General features: G+C 41.9%; 1 protein-coding gene across 1 annotated transcript; it reads right to left on the reverse strand.

Annotated features, from left to right (window-relative positions):
• Window positions 1-1,691: 1,691 nt before the first annotated feature.
• Window positions 1,692-11,284, reverse strand: LOC106562293 (mucin-5AC). Its single transcript, XM_045690381.1, has 29 exons — window positions 11,176-11,284; window positions 9,735-9,797; window positions 9,381-9,642; window positions 9,126-9,240; window positions 8,565-8,655; window positions 8,369-8,475; window positions 8,022-8,235; window positions 7,795-7,920; window positions 7,353-7,470; window positions 7,105-7,243; window positions 6,799-6,909; window positions 6,474-6,543; window positions 6,213-6,350; window positions 5,949-6,113; window positions 5,748-5,842; window positions 5,523-5,649; window positions 5,069-5,321; window positions 4,853-4,902; window positions 4,718-4,756; window positions 4,501-4,601; window positions 4,151-4,302; window positions 3,911-4,049; window positions 3,714-3,824; window positions 3,394-3,573; window positions 3,035-3,274; window positions 2,756-2,912; window positions 2,446-2,574; window positions 2,093-2,240; window positions 1,692-1,758 (listed from the first exon to the last, which is right to left on the reverse strand). The coding sequence occupies exons 1-29, from the start codon at window positions 11,246-11,248 to the stop codon at window positions 1,692-1,694; spliced, it is 3,780 nt and encodes a 1,259-aa protein (XP_045546337.1). The 5' UTR covers window positions 11,249-11,284.
• Between the last annotated feature and the right edge of the window lie 4,229 nt (window positions 11,285-15,513).

A 15,513-nucleotide genomic window follows, 5' to 3' on the forward strand; every position in this document is an offset into this window, starting at 1 on the left:
GTGGCTTTGTGGATGTAGATGGAATTGTCTCAGTTGTGGTTTCTTCAACTGTTGTAGTTCCACCTGTGGTAGGTGTCGTTGTTGTTGGTGCAATTGTAGTTGTTGTTAAAGTAGTGGGATTGGATGTTATGACTACTGGCCCTGATGTTTCTTCACCTGTTGCTGTGGGCTGTGATGTTGATGTAGAGCTTTCAACAATTACAGTGGTGGAAGTGGTTGTTGGGCCGGAGGTGACTTCTTTAGGTGGCTTTGTGGATGTAGATGGACTTGTCTCAGTTGTGGTTTCTTCAACTGTTGTAGTTCCACCTGTGGTAGGTGTCGTTGTTGTAGGTGCAATTGTAGTTGTTGTTAAAGTAGTGGGATTGGATGTTATGACTATTGGTCCTGATGTTTCTTCACCTGTTGCTGTGGGCTGTGATGTTGAAGTAAAGGTTTCAACAATTACAGTGGTGGAAGTGGTTGTCGGGCCGCTGGTGACCCCTTTAGGTGGCTTTGTGGATGCGATGATCTCAGTTGTGGTTTCTTCCTTTGTTGAAATTTCAGCTGTGGTCGATGTAGCTTCTCCACTTGTTGAGGGTTCTGTAGTTGTTGTCATCTCCATTGTTGTTGAAGACCATGTTGATGTTGATGTTGGTTCTGTTTTTGAAAAATATATATCTTTAGTTAACTCGGCCAGAAAAATGACATTTTAGTTGACCACATAGCTCGTTTTTACAATTCAATATTTTAACATATCGTTAATATGAATTTAACTTATCATTACCACCTAGAGGTCTTCACGGGTCCACCCAAACCCGAATACTCAAGACCCCACCTGGGACCCGAGCGGTTCCGGGTCCAAAATGCAACGTTTTTCCCGGGTTCGGGTCGATTTCTGTTTGATTTTCATCAGGTCTCGAGTCAATTGTAAGTACAGCTGATAAACCTGAGTTGGCCCGAAATTACCCAATCAAAGCTCTGCATAGCTTATAGCATATTTAAATTACGCTAATAAGGTTAAATTACATACTTATAGAAGGCAAAATACAAAGTCCTTTTTGTTAACCAGTGGAGAAACTTGGCTGATAAACGTAATTTTTTTTACACTTGGGTCCAATCGGGTTTGGTCTAGACCCAGACCCGATAGGGTATGGGTCGGGTCTAGATCTAGTTATCGTCGGGTTTGGGTATAATTGTTTTTGGGTCCGTTCTTGTCCGAGTTTGATTGTCCTCGGGTCCGTTCGGGTGTGGGTCCAACTTTTTGGACCCGAAAAGGCATTTACTAACACGTTACATACCAATTTCTATTAATTGCCATCCAGATTGATATTTAGAGAAAATCTGTCTGCACTTTAATCATTCAAGAGTTTCTCTGCTTACCAGGTGTTGAGAAGTGGAAGACAGTTGTGGGCTTTAGTGTTGTTGTAAAGGCCTGTGTTGTAGTTGCATGGACAGTTGTTGTGGTCAGAGGGGATGTTGTGGTTGGTACTGGAGTTGTGGTCACTTTACAAGGGGAAATGTTCCTGGTAATGGTTCCGTTCGCGGCACAAACAGCAACTATGCAGTTACCAATCCCATCTGTTGTATTGTAGAGGGTTTCTCCATATGGGTGCTGTTTACCATTATGCAAGCATGTACAATCTACAGGGGGGAAAGTATTTTACAATTAAATTCAATCAATGTTGCTTTGGTCATTGCTAAATATGTTACTTTTATTTGGTGATGTCATCCTTACCATTTACATCATAACTACAACTCACTCCAGTCATTGTGCAGGTGCTTTAAAGAAGAAAAATTATTTAAACATTGAAATTATTCACAGGTTCAAATTATATAGATATAAATGTTTTGTTCAAAATACCAGTAAAGAGGTAAGACTAGTCAGGACTTGGTAATAAAGTAAGTTGCGAGCAGGGCACGTTTTCATATTGTCATACAACCATAATTGGCATCACTATGGAAAAACTAGCATGACCCTTCCAATCTTTGCCGAACTCCTACCCTCTTCCCTAGAATTAAGATAGCACAGAGTACCTGGTACTTTCACAGATGGAACATTCAGAATATGCTCTGAAAGAGTACAGGTACTGTGAACTGAATTATTCAAACATACCATGTTTCACAATTTTGTGCCGGAAGATTCTGTCCATTGGTGTACTGGTTTCCTTCATTGTCATAGCAACCACATTGTTCCCTCTCCACACACTTCATTGTCTCCTCATTGAAGTAAGGTTGTGCCGCAGGACAGTTAGGATAGCAGCCTGTAATAAGCACAATAGCCAAGAGGTTACAAAAGGTCAAGTCTTGTTAAGGATAACAGTAGTCAGTGTAAATGTAGCCTGAGGCTGCTCAGACACACAGCATGTAGATGTATAACAATTGTTGGGGTCAGTTTCAGTTACAATTGTTATTCAGAAATAATATCCAAAATGAGACAAAATATGAGTTCGACGGTCATATCCTTACCTTCCAATGCTGGAATTAAACTAGAACAGTCTCCAGAGGGATTCCTGCAGGTCTTCATACACTGAGCTCCACATGCCTTGTAGTGCCACTCACATTCTCCAGTAGGGTTGTAGTAATCACAGAACAGTGCTGTTTGTGGTGGACAAAATATGGTGGACAAAAAAGTTGTCATTGTTTGAACTAGAATAATGATGCCTTTCCATGATCAACTGTCCTATATGATAATGTGTCAACCTAGTCCAGTATTGAATTGACACGCGCCTTAATTTAGTTGAAAATCACATTCACTGTTGATTGTGAAGAAACTTACGGCAAATTCGAGGGGTTCTCCAGGCTACGCATGCTCCAGCTTCATTGCAGGCCTTTGCATAAGCTGCCACTGCTGTACAGAAGCACTCACAGTCTCCACCACTGTCACAAGCACATGAGTCTCTCACACAAGCATCGTAGTAAGGAGAGGGGTCCACCTTAAAAGCACAGCAATGCAGTAAGATATACAGAAGTTGCATGGTGAAGTACATTGCTTTGTCCACAAAAGACAAGACCACATATCTTACTAGTAATATATCCTAGTTGAATATATCCATACCTGGTTCTGGCAAGCTGCGAAGACATCACTGTTAATGATGCTGCACTGTTTCTGGGCCCAAGACGCTCTGTACGGGTTGGAGGCACATGGGTGCACTACAGCGGATACACTTGGGCAGCTTGATGAAACTTTCCAGCTGTTTCCAAATTCCACCGGATCAACAACAGTCGCTTGGGCTCTAGTGGTGAAGTCATTGTTAGCGTTGCCATCATAGTTTCCACACAGACCACACACCAGCCCCTGAAGAAAAGAGATCATGATTTAAAATGATTGATTTGGCAGGGTTCTACAAAAGTCTTGGTAATATCAGTTTTGACTGAATACTGAATGCAGTTCTTTATCAGAGTATCTTAATGTACCTGGTATTGTGGGCTAAGTTTGATAAAGAGACTGGTCTTCTTGTCCCACATGAGGATTAGACCACTTTTGACTTCAATGACCAGATAATTCCCCAGAAGGCTGATCTGTTTAGGAAACTGCTCTTCTGGAGTACTCCTGACAACTTGAGCGTTTCCATCTGCCAGTATGAGTTCACTGGTCTGAAGAAGAGAAATATGGTTTCGTACATAACTTGGTCTGAAATCGGATCTCAACCTGATGTTTGGTTGATGATTTATTGATTGTTCTTTACATGAGGGATGGAATGTACAGTATTGTGTGAAGTCAAGTTGCTCATTACCCCCAGGAAGAGCTTGATGGTCTTGGAGCAGGTGGTGCCTTTAGTTCCACAAGGAACGTTCTCTGTGAGAACCCTGAAGCTGCCACTGCCGTTAGTATTGCCACAGTAGTCCTGTGCGAATGGAAAATATTATTAATATGGTTAAATTTCACACTTTTCAATGCTGATACAATTCTACCAAATAAAGAGACACAAACCTGAATGAGAGTGTATTCACAGTTTCCATTAAAGTTGAACCTTTTCTCATCAAAAGTGATATAGTGACCCTCTCCATAGATTGCACAAACTCCATCACAAAGATGTGTGGTACACTGCCATTGTCTGTCGTTGCAAGTACTGTGAACAACACACACATAATGTCAGTTTTTTCATTATTTGTAAGTCTGTGTTCATTATGTTTTCTCCCCCATGAGATGTAAGACACAAAACAGGCATACCATGTATTGCAGTCAACCTTAAGGGTCTTTCCAGATTGGTAAGTATTTCCATTGTGAGAACAAGGACAAAGTTCCTCCTTGATGCAGTCTCCGTTTCCATCAGAGACCAGTCCGTTGGGGCACATACAACCTGATGTGCACTCTGTGCTAATCTAAAGGGATTTAACAAAAAAAAAAGTACATAAATAAGTCATGGCAAATGAAAGAGATGTGGACTATGTTTTTGTGCGCAGAGGTGGGGGGTCTATTTGACATAACTTCGATTTTCCAAGGGTTATGTTCATTTAACACGAATCTGTATAATAGTGACAGTGTTTGACAATCCCATTTAGAGTGAATGAGGGACTCACACAGGTCATGTCCAGAGTTTTGCAGCTCTTCTGACACTCTGAACCTGAAGCTCCCGGAGGTGCAGTTGAGCAGTTGAAGAAAACCATAGGCAGTGTGCATACTGGGGATAATGATATAAGAATACAAGTTATAAAAACGATTTTCAATTCTCAAACAAGCAGAATATAATTGTAATAAGTACAGAAATATCCACATTCATTAATCACATTGTCTTACATGAATTCCTTGAATCCTCTTGGGTCGTTTCAAATGTACCTGTTTTGTGAAGGATGCATGTAAAGGGTTAAATCATATCGAGCCATATATTTTATAAATAACTATTAAATTGCAAGCAAAGAACATAAAACTTACTAAATAGTCTTGCTCCCCCAGTGCAACTCAGTGTCCCTTGTCTGCAAGTGCTGTAAAATAGTTACAGTATTAATAGTTATAGTTAGATAATCAAATGAACAGCAAATATCATTATGACATAATTTAATACACATTTTTAAATATATCCATCAAGTTTCACTAGTACTTGTATTTATTTTGGTCTCCTAGCTTTATACGTATGAGGGAGGTGCTTACCAGGTGGCACCGTCTCTGCTGATAGTCTCTCCTGCAGGGACCACTGAGCCCTTGTCATAGCAGGGACAGTTGGTGGGGGCAACACACTGGCCAGCCTCGTCCATGTAGGTGCCCTCTGCACAGCCACAGCCGTCCACCGGAACAAACTCCACCTGGCAAGATTGGTCTGTCATGCTCAGGGAGCGGCAGGTGCGTCCACAGCTGGTCATGTTGTAGGTATAAACTGTTTGACTTGGACAAGTGGCGAATTTATCTGAGAAAAGTCATTAGATATGAGTAGTATTAGCAAGACCATTTTTGGTTTCCTTATATCTTTGTATTTGTGCAGTTATTTCTTCAGGTTGTTTGTATTTAGTAACTCAACCCTACAGTTGTTGTTTCAGTAAATCATTCTATTCTAATAAATTTTCAGCACTCATTAAAATGACACATTGATGCCGTGTTGTCTACTCACTGCAGATAGTGTCTCTCCAGCCGCTGAGCTGGATACCCTCGGCAGCACAAGCGTGGACATAAGAGGAGACGGCAGCACACATGCAGTCCTCACTCTTCTCGCAGTTACAGCTGTCATACATGCAGTTCTGTTGGAAAAAGAGTCAAAGTGTGTCAGGACTATAACCTCATCACATAAGAGTTTAATGGTTTTACTTTGTGATTGTATCCTTCTTAATTAACTTACGGTTTTGTAGGTGTCAGGTCTTATTTCAGAATGGCAAGGGGAGAACACTCCTTTAGGATCTGATAACATGGAACACCAGTGCTGGGCATATTTTTCTGTGAAAAAGACAATCATCATTTCCACATACGCATATACTATCTTATATGCATTTGTTATAATCATTCAACAAGTGATTAATCTGTAGGCTTAATAAATATGTACCATTTTCAATGCTCAAACTGCAGGGGTTTTCAAAGCTAGTCTTGACATCAGGGCAGCTAGACATGGTCTTCCATGTGTTGGCAAAAGCTACAGCTGTGCCCTCCACCAATCCACTGATGACTCTGAACTCATCTGCCTGAACATCATTGTAGTTTCCGCAAAGGCCTGTGGAAAAATAATTGAAGCCATATGATGTATTATATTTTTATGAATAGAGATACTGAAGAAAAAGGTATGAAACTGGTGGATGAATCTGAAGCATACCACAGGTTGTTCCTTTGTAGGATGAGATGGTAGTTATGTAGATCTGCATAATTGGTGAAAGCTGGATCTGAAGTTGAACTCCAAGAGTTGTCTGGATAACAATGTAGAATGAGGAGGGCTTGAAGACTGTCACTTCAGCTGCAATACATTAAATAAATAGAGGGAAACCATTAATGTTTCATCTAGTGAATATAAATAATATGGAGTTTATACGCTGATCCACACTACAGTTTAATTTGGCATTACAATGGATTATCTCACCTGTATAGAGCGGGAGCTGAGAAAGAATCTGATTTACAAAAACACTTCCACATGACTGGACTCGGATCACCTGTGAATTAGATAAGATAATATATTGTATTAAATTCTCATTTGTTTCCATACATGAGCATTTTAAAAGATTGCAAACAGCCCAGCAATAATTGCCAAATCAGGGCAGTTTTAAATAAGGTTATTGTTTGTTAAGTCAAAATGTTTGAGGAACATTTATTTGCAAGCCAGTATAATTATCTTCAAGAAGTGTTTTTGTTTGGAAATGAGTTGATTGTATCATTTTCTCTGAAACATATTTGGAGAGTTGCCTTACGGTGGATCTGCTGGAGAGGGATAGGGTAACAGCCCTCATGCACGTCTCAGTGTCAGTCAACCCACACTTCACAATGTCTCCCAGCACGGTGAATTCAGTTCCATTGCATTGCTAAAAAAAAACAAGTATGAGTTTGAAGGCAAAAACATGAAACGAGAGTGACTCATTTGGACCCATTTCTACTTCAACATATGGCTTGAGGAAAAGCTATTTTACCTCACCTTTTCACCTTAGTTTGCACTGAAAAGTTATGAATATTTTCTACTTGCTTATATTGCTTTGCTATACTGCACCATTTGCGCTGACCTTGGTCAGAATGTAAGAGCAGCCCCCATGAAAGGTGTAGGCTTTCCCATCATAGGTGTTGATGTGGGATCCTCCTTCCACAGAGCAGGTCCCAGGACAGTCCTTGTCTGTACAGGCCCACTGACCACCAGCACAGGTGCTAAAGGGAACATTTATACAGGCTCATCTGTTTGGAATGATTTGGTATGATTCATGAAAATGAGGCATGGGATATGTCATGTTTAAATCAGATGATGTACTTGGCATACCATTCTTTACAGTTGCTGGTGTAAGATTCTCCAGATTTGTATAATTGTCCATTGTGGACACAGAGGCATTCGCTCACTGGAATACAGCCACTGTTGTTGACATCATCGAAAACAGTACCTATTTGGTGAGAGATCAGGCAGAATTTTAAGACAATATTCAGAAAGATTTTAGTTCCAGACAGAAAATTATTCCTTTTCACTGTTTAAGAGATTGCTGTAACTGCATTCAGTAAGGAGTGTTATTCTAATGTTTACTTTACACAGAAAACTGCACTGCCTCCAAGAAGTAACTGAGAAAAACATTCATTATTTACTCCTTCCTTTGTCACCTTATTCAGATACTTTGCACACATTGACATAAAAGGCATAATGGGTAAAATGTAAGTTTTTTCATGATGTGCTTAAGGTTAACTTGTACACCAGAGTTGAAACTATGTGGTACCTAGAGGACAGAAGCAGCCGCCTGTACAGTGGTCTTCACACAACTGTCTGGCCTCTGGGTTGGAGCAGGTGTCAACACAGGGGCTTCCACACTCCTGGTACTCCATGTTGTAGGGGCATGTCTTATCTGACAAAATAAACATTGTGATGAACAGTTTCCTTAAAATAGATTGTGAACATGATCATTAAGTGTTTGGTGGGCATATTGAAGAGTATCTGCATGCTTACAGCAGAACTGTTTAGTCCTCCATTGCTGGGGCTTCCCCCCTGCATGAACACACTGACGGGAGTACTCTGAGATGGTGTTGCACAGGCAGAAGGAGTTGGTGCTGTTATCACAGTGGCACAGGTCAGCCAGGCAGGTCTCGACGAAGGCGTCCTTGTCCAAATAATTAGTGCAGCTACTGAAAGCTGCACTGGAGAACAGCTGCTTACAAAATTCCTACAAAAATAGAGACAAACCACAAAAGGTTACCATATAGAAAACATTTGATGGATCACATGGAATAATTACCATTTCTAACTTCTATTAATATTGTTTTTGTATTCTTCTTCTGTGGTTTGAATTGGAATACCTCATCTCCACAACTCTCCTCAGAAGTTAGCGTAGGCTCCTCACAGACTTCCAGAGGACCATCCAGTTTCCAGAGGTTTCCATAGTCAGAGCTAGAGAGTTTCCCACCTGCAACACAGACATTGACAATTAGCCTTTCCACCTACGGTATGTAATGTAGTTAAATTTCAATAGTTTGGTCTGATTTTTTATTTTACCATTGATGATGAACTCGTTGTATGTTTGGACTTCATTGAAGTCACCACACAGTCCGCAGGTCTGGTTTCTGTACTTATCGTTCATTTCAATCTGTAGAATGACCAGATGCAAGGTGTTTAGTAAAACATAAAATCTCATCCTGTTCAGCACCATTCACGTGTTCTAAGTCCTGGCTGTCCTCCACGTTTAAAACCTTTCTTTTTGTTAGTCTTTATATTAGGGAGTGACAGAAAATCTAATTCAAATCTACAAGTATTTGCAAACACTTCTTCAAATAAACATTGGAACATTAGCCTGTGTGTGTATAGCCTATACATCTTCACAGATCCTGTTAAATTCATCCTCATTCTTCAGGTAATTCTGCCTTTCAATGTTAACATTTTAGGAGGGGAGTAGACAGTGAGAGAAGGTGCAGCCAAAAATAGGTGTCTCTCACTCACGATCAACTGCTGATCATTGCCAACGATGACAAAGATTTTATGCTTTTAATCTAAAGAAAAATGTAGCATTATTAACTAATCAACCATTGAAGAGGAAAGTTAGAAAAGCAGGTATTTTACCATTAGGGAGTCATCCTTGTTCCAAACAGCAACCAGCCCCAGTTTGGCTACGACCTTCACATTGGATGTAGTCTTCACGATGCTGACTCCAGACAAGCTGAATGGCAGGGTCACCCTTCAGGAGGAAAAATATACTTAAAGGTCATCCTATACATTATGATTGTAATGTTTATTAAACTCCAGAATGTAGCACATAAAATCCTCAAGAGAGGTGCTTGCAGAATGGCGTATCAGTCAAATGACAGGGAAACTCACGTCTGCCCATTGACCACAACAACACCCTTGGATAGCTCCACCACTACACCATCCAGCTTCATGGTGATCTTGCTAATGGTGGGCTGGTTGTCCACCACCTGCCGCCTCATCTGGATGTTGAAAGCCTCATAGCTGCTCTTACACAGTGAGGTCACAACATGGTTGCAGGTGGAGGGGAGCTGGAAAAAGTCCCCGTCGAAGGTCTTGAAGTGGTAGTTACCCCATGTGCTGCAGACCTGGTCATTGTGTGAGGCATTCACTCCTGAGGGACAAGGAATACAAATGTCAGTTCCTTCTTAGATTATTGATGGATACCCAGTCATTTATTTGGTGTGCATTCTGTCAGAGATTTACCTGAAAGTGTGGATATCGTTGTGATCATAGTCGGGATGATTGTTACACTTGTGGTGGGGCTCACTGAAATAAAAGCAATTCATGAGTATTTTACAATATTATATGAATATTCCAGATGGAATTCAATAATTGCAGATATAGATTGTTGCACTGAGCTTTTAGAAGTGTATTTGATTTGCACAGCAGTATGTCCAGACAAAGAGACATTTGAGGCATGATGTGACCCATTCAATAAGGCTCCAATCAATTCGTATCGCCGAAGTTCAGCGCTATCATGCAATTTAATTTCAAAGGGAATGTTCCTGCGTTCGGGGAGTATTCTGTGCCTGAACTACAGTACTTTGATGTTTTTTGAATCGCATAGGTGTGGTCAAAGCTTTTGGAAAGCTCAGCCCTGCAGGTCATCCGACAAATAAAACAGACCTAAAAATTCCATAATCAAATGTCATCTGCTTTGTAAACTAAACATATTGAACTCCGATGACTGTTCAGGTCCCTATTTTACATATTTAGGCATCAGATGTTTCCTGTTAGTATCCTGTCAGTTTCCTGTCCTGTTATTTGAGTAATATCAGACATCAGACTTAGTTACCATAACTGTTATTTTAAAGATATACATTTGAGTTTGTATTCTGTTCTTGTTTTCGTTCCCGATCAAACGTTTTCTTTTCAAAAGTATTAACTCACACCCAGTGTGGGGAGTGATTTATGTATTTATAACACTTTAAACTATGCTACAACCACTCATGATAACAATCACAAATGATAATGATTTCTATAAGTTTACACATTTTTCACCACGTGTAACATTTTCAAATTTAGATGGAAACAATCTCATAAGCAAATGTGTATAAGGAACAGAAATTGGATGAATAATGTAATCATATGATCGTAGTAAATGTGTATGCTGCCCTAAAGCAGAAAACAGGAAAACCGTTATTACTGATTGCGTAAAAACTGCTACTGTATACCTACTGTCGAATTCTTCAAAATGCTATGTATAATACATGTATAATACATGTAATCAATGTTCTGTGTGTTAGTACATTTCTGAATAGCTAACACATACATTTTTTTGATAATGAGATTTTGCATAAAATATATAGATATATTATCAAATCTGAAAGTCACCTAATCATATATTGATAGGGTATATTTGTAAACTAAACTTGTGGTTACAGATTTTAAACCTATAGACCTGCTGAATTAACATAGATTATGTCGATGACATTCTTTCATACATACATTCCAAGTATCAATAATCATAATAATGTGGTGTGGTCCTGAATACTTACTATTTGTTATTCATATTCAGTGTGATTTATGACATAATATGTCGATTTTACAGATTTGTCAGACTTTTAAAAATGTAGAATAATTGTATTATAATAATAATCATAAAAGTTTCTGATTTAGGCAAATGAATGAATATTCTACCAACCTGTTTGTGTTGATCTGATCAGTAGTGCCAGGTATATCAGCCTCCATATCAGTGTATCCTTGGTTGTCCCCATGGTGATCCTGTGGGTCGTGAACAGGTCCTACACAGGTGATATGAGAGAGGTGCTTAGGATGGATCTGGTCTTTATAACCACCTGTATTTGAGGAGGGACCTTAAAGGTTAGCACAAAGGTGGGGCCACAGGTTAAACATGACTCAATGACTTAAAGACTTCAATGTTCTGTTTTATGAGGTTTTTCAGTACATTAACAGTACATTAAGCATGAGCATTTACATACAGATTTAGACATTTTCATTAAGTATTCTATTATTGGGATTATTTGTGTACCTCTTGTTATTATAAACTCAGGTGGTTCATAACGTCCTTTATTATATTGCTCAAGATAATTTACTTAGTCTTATGTGATTTCCTTTCCTTCCTCATTCACTATCTATCTCAGGCAGCATCTCCACTCCAGTGGTTTAAGCATTTGGTATTGTATTAGGATCCCCCTTATTCCGAAAGCAGCAGATACTCCTCCTGGGGTCCACAATACAATACATGCTTTTTCTTTATGTAATGTAGATTAATGTATAATTACAGATACATTCATAATAAGTAGTGAGGTTTGATAGAACAAAAAAGGTGTATCTCCATGGCCATCCCAAACTCTGGCAATGTATAACAGATTAATAATACATTAATACACTTTATTGGCTCAGTAGCTTGAGCACACATTGTCCAAATGCAAACATTTGTCTCTCTGCTGTTACTCAAAGGAGTGATCATACTAATTGTGTTCATAGTTAGTATTCATAGGCTAGTGTGACTCACCAAGCTGATCCAGGAACTGCATCCTGATTAAAAAAGATGAGCCATTTTTTTCAAAATAATTTTGACACACTGATGTGCATTTCTTCAATTATGTTAATCATTTCAGCTTTCATATATGACCACTAAGTCTATCAACCTATTCTTTTTGGTTTAAATTCAACAGGAATGACTAGTTGGTATGTAGCACATCGCTTTAACAGCATAAGTTCGTTTTGCAGCAGCATAGGAAACTGTCTACATTTTCCAAATTTATGTTTTAAAATATAACATACATTTTTTTGTCAAACCATCCCTGTTCAATTGGTGGGTGTCATTTTAAGGCTTATGGTTATTGTTAAGTTTAGACACCTTCAAACCCTCACTTTAAGCATAGATAAAAATAAAAAAAAGTCTCAACATACTGGAAATATGCTCCATTTTCTTTTACTAAATGACCAAAAAGTAGACATTTTACTAAAAACCCATTAAAAGATGTTTGCTCTACCTGTTTGCCTGTTAAGGAGATGCAGGGAGTCTGGAAGCAGGTGCAGTTGGTGAGTTTAATAACGAACATGGAGATATACAAAACAAAAGAAGTGTCTGGACAACAAAACAGAACCAATAATGCCTGATGAGTGAGGCTACAGAGTGCTAAATAAAGGAGTAGTAATCAAGGTAGTGATAAAATCCAGGTGTGGGAGTAGGCATGACAGAATCCCCTGACGCGCGGCTCCAGCCCCAGGGGGATGCCGGTCAGGACGTCCGAGGGCGAGGGGCAGGCCAGTGGGCGAAGGGGGAAATCGTCCACCGGGACCCAACACCGCTCCACTGGACCGTACTCCTCCCAGTCCACCAGGTACTGGAGTTGGCACCCATGACGTTGGGAGTCCAGGAGGGATCTGATGGCATAGGCGGGGCTCCCCTCGATGTCTAGGGGAGGTGGAGGACGGCATCAGCCAGGGGACCAGGAACCACCAGCCTGAGGGAGGAAACATGAAAAGGGTGAGAGCCAGTAGTTAGTGGGGAGCTGTAATCTATATGTTACCTTGTTGACCCTCCGGAGAACCTTGAACAGCCCCACAAACTGGGGTCTCAGCTTCATACAGGGCAGGAAGTGTGGGAGGTTCCTGGTGGAGAGCCAGACGCGAACATGGCTGCGGAGGGCGTGCTGGAGCCTCACCTGGGCATCGTTCAAAACCTCCTCAGTGCGCCTGAACCACTCACTCATTCACCGCAGGAGCTTTGATCTGGCCCAGGGTCCATGGAGCCAGGGCTGGCTGGTATCCCAGAACACACTGGAAGGCAGTCAGCCCGTTGGAGGAGTGACGCAATGAATCGTACTCCGCCCAGGAAAGGAATTGGGCCCACTCCCCCTGCCCGTCCTGGCAGTGACTCCTCAGGAACCTCCCCAGCTCCTGGTTCATCCTCTCCACCTGCCCATTAGACAGAGGCCGGTACCCAGAAGTGAGGCTGACCATGACCCCCAGCTTCTCCATGAAGGCTTTCCATACCTGTGACATGAATTGGGGGCCATGGTCGGAGACGATGTCCTCCAGAATGTCATTGCTGGAAGACCTGCTGGAACAGTCCCGCAGCAAACCAGAGAGCGGCAGGGAGACCAGAAAGAAGGATAAAACTGCAGGATTTAGAGAATCTGTCCACAACCACCAAAATGGTGGTGAAACCAGCAGAGGGGAGATCAGTGACAAATCAATAGATGAGACCAGGTACGCTGAGGCACAGGAAGGAGTTTCCCCGCTGGAGCGTGCCAGGGAGTATCAAGGCACAAGGCGAGACCCAAATGCAGTCACAGGAGGCAGATGGTTGGAGTCTTACAATGTTTATTAATCCAAAGGGGTAGGCAAGAGAATGGTCGTGGACAGTCAAAAGGTCAAAACCAGATCAGAGTCCAGGAGGTACAGAGTGGCAGACAGGCTTGTGGTCAAGGTAGGCAGAATGGTCAGGTAGGTGGGTACAAAGTCCAGAAACAGGCAAGGGTCAAAACTGGGAGACTAGAAAAAGGAGAATGCAAAAAGCAGGAGAACGGGGAAAACGCTGGTTGACTTGGAAACATACAAGACACACTTACACAGTGAGCGGAAACACAAGGTTAAATACACTGGGGAAAATAAGCGACACCTAGAGGGGGTGGAGACAATCACAAGGACAGGTGAAACCGATCAGGGCGTGACTGGGAGATTTAGTTTGGGCACATATGGAACAGGAGTTGACATAGCGAGTGATGTTCTGCACCAAGGTGTGCCACCAGTACTTTCCAGAGATTGAATAGTGCGGGTGATACCTGGATGTCCACGACGACAGCTGTGTGCGCCCAGGTCCACAGCCGATCAATTATCCCTGTGGGAACACAGGAGGATAGGTAGCAGGTGCGGGTTCCATTTCCAAGGCCTGGCGAATGTCTACATCTATGTCCCAGAGCATGGGGCCTACGACTCAAGAGGGCGGAATTATGGGTGCACTCAGGACAGGAACCTCTCCCGAATCGTAGAGAAGGGACAGGGCATTGGCTATGGTGTTCTGTGAAGCTGGGCAATATGTGAAGTCGACTCTAGTGAAGAAAAGCACCCACCTTGCTTGTCGCGGGTTCAGCCACCTCGCTGTCCGTATGCACTCCAGGGTCCGATGGTCAGTGAGGATGAGAAATCCTTGGCGGCCTCCAGCCAGTGTCTCCACTCCTCTAATGCCAACTTCACCGCCAGGTGGTCCCGATCTCCGACATCATAGTTCCTCTTTGCAAGAGACAGTTTCTTTGAGTAATATGCACATGGATACAATTTCTGTGGATTACCTTGTCGTTGGGACAGGACAGCCCCCACATCCACTTCTGAAGCGTCCACCTCCACCACGAAGGGCAGCGTACGTTCTGGGTTTTTGAGCAACGGGGCCGAGGTGAAACATACCTTCTGGAGGTGGAAGGTTTCATTGGCTGCATTACTCCACCCCAACTTACAGGGACCACCCTTAAGGAGAGGTGATAGAGCTAAAGTTCTTAATGAAACGGCGGTAGAAGTTGGCATACCCCAAAATCCATTGTAACCCCTTTATGGTGGTTAGGACTGGCCATGACCTGACAGCGGTGACCTTCTTACCATCCACCACTCCTTGCATGCCGATCTGGCAACCCAAAAAGGAGAAACCCTCCTGATGGAATTGGCACTTCGCTTTGACATACAGGTGGTTGGCCAGGAGGTGTTCCAGGACTACTTGGACTTGAGCGATGTGATCCTCCAAGTTAGCCGAGTAGACCAGGATGTCATCAATATACACGACCCCCTGGCGTCCGAGCATGTCCCAGAACACCTCGTTGACGAATGCCTGGAACACTGATGGAGCATTGGCTAATCCATAAGGCATCACAAAGTACTCGTAGTGACCAGACATTGTGCTGAAAGACATTTTCCATTCATCCTCCTCCTGAATGCATATACGATTGTAGGCACTCCGCAGGTCCAATTTGGTAAAGAGTTGTTCAATTGTGGCCAGCACTAACGGGAGAGGGTAGCG

This window comes from Salmo salar, chromosome ssa11, assembly GCF_905237065.1.
Source record: "Salmo salar chromosome ssa11, Ssal_v3.1, whole genome shotgun sequence".
In the NCBI taxonomy this organism is placed as follows: domain Eukaryota; kingdom Metazoa; phylum Chordata; class Actinopteri; order Salmoniformes; family Salmonidae; genus Salmo; species Salmo salar.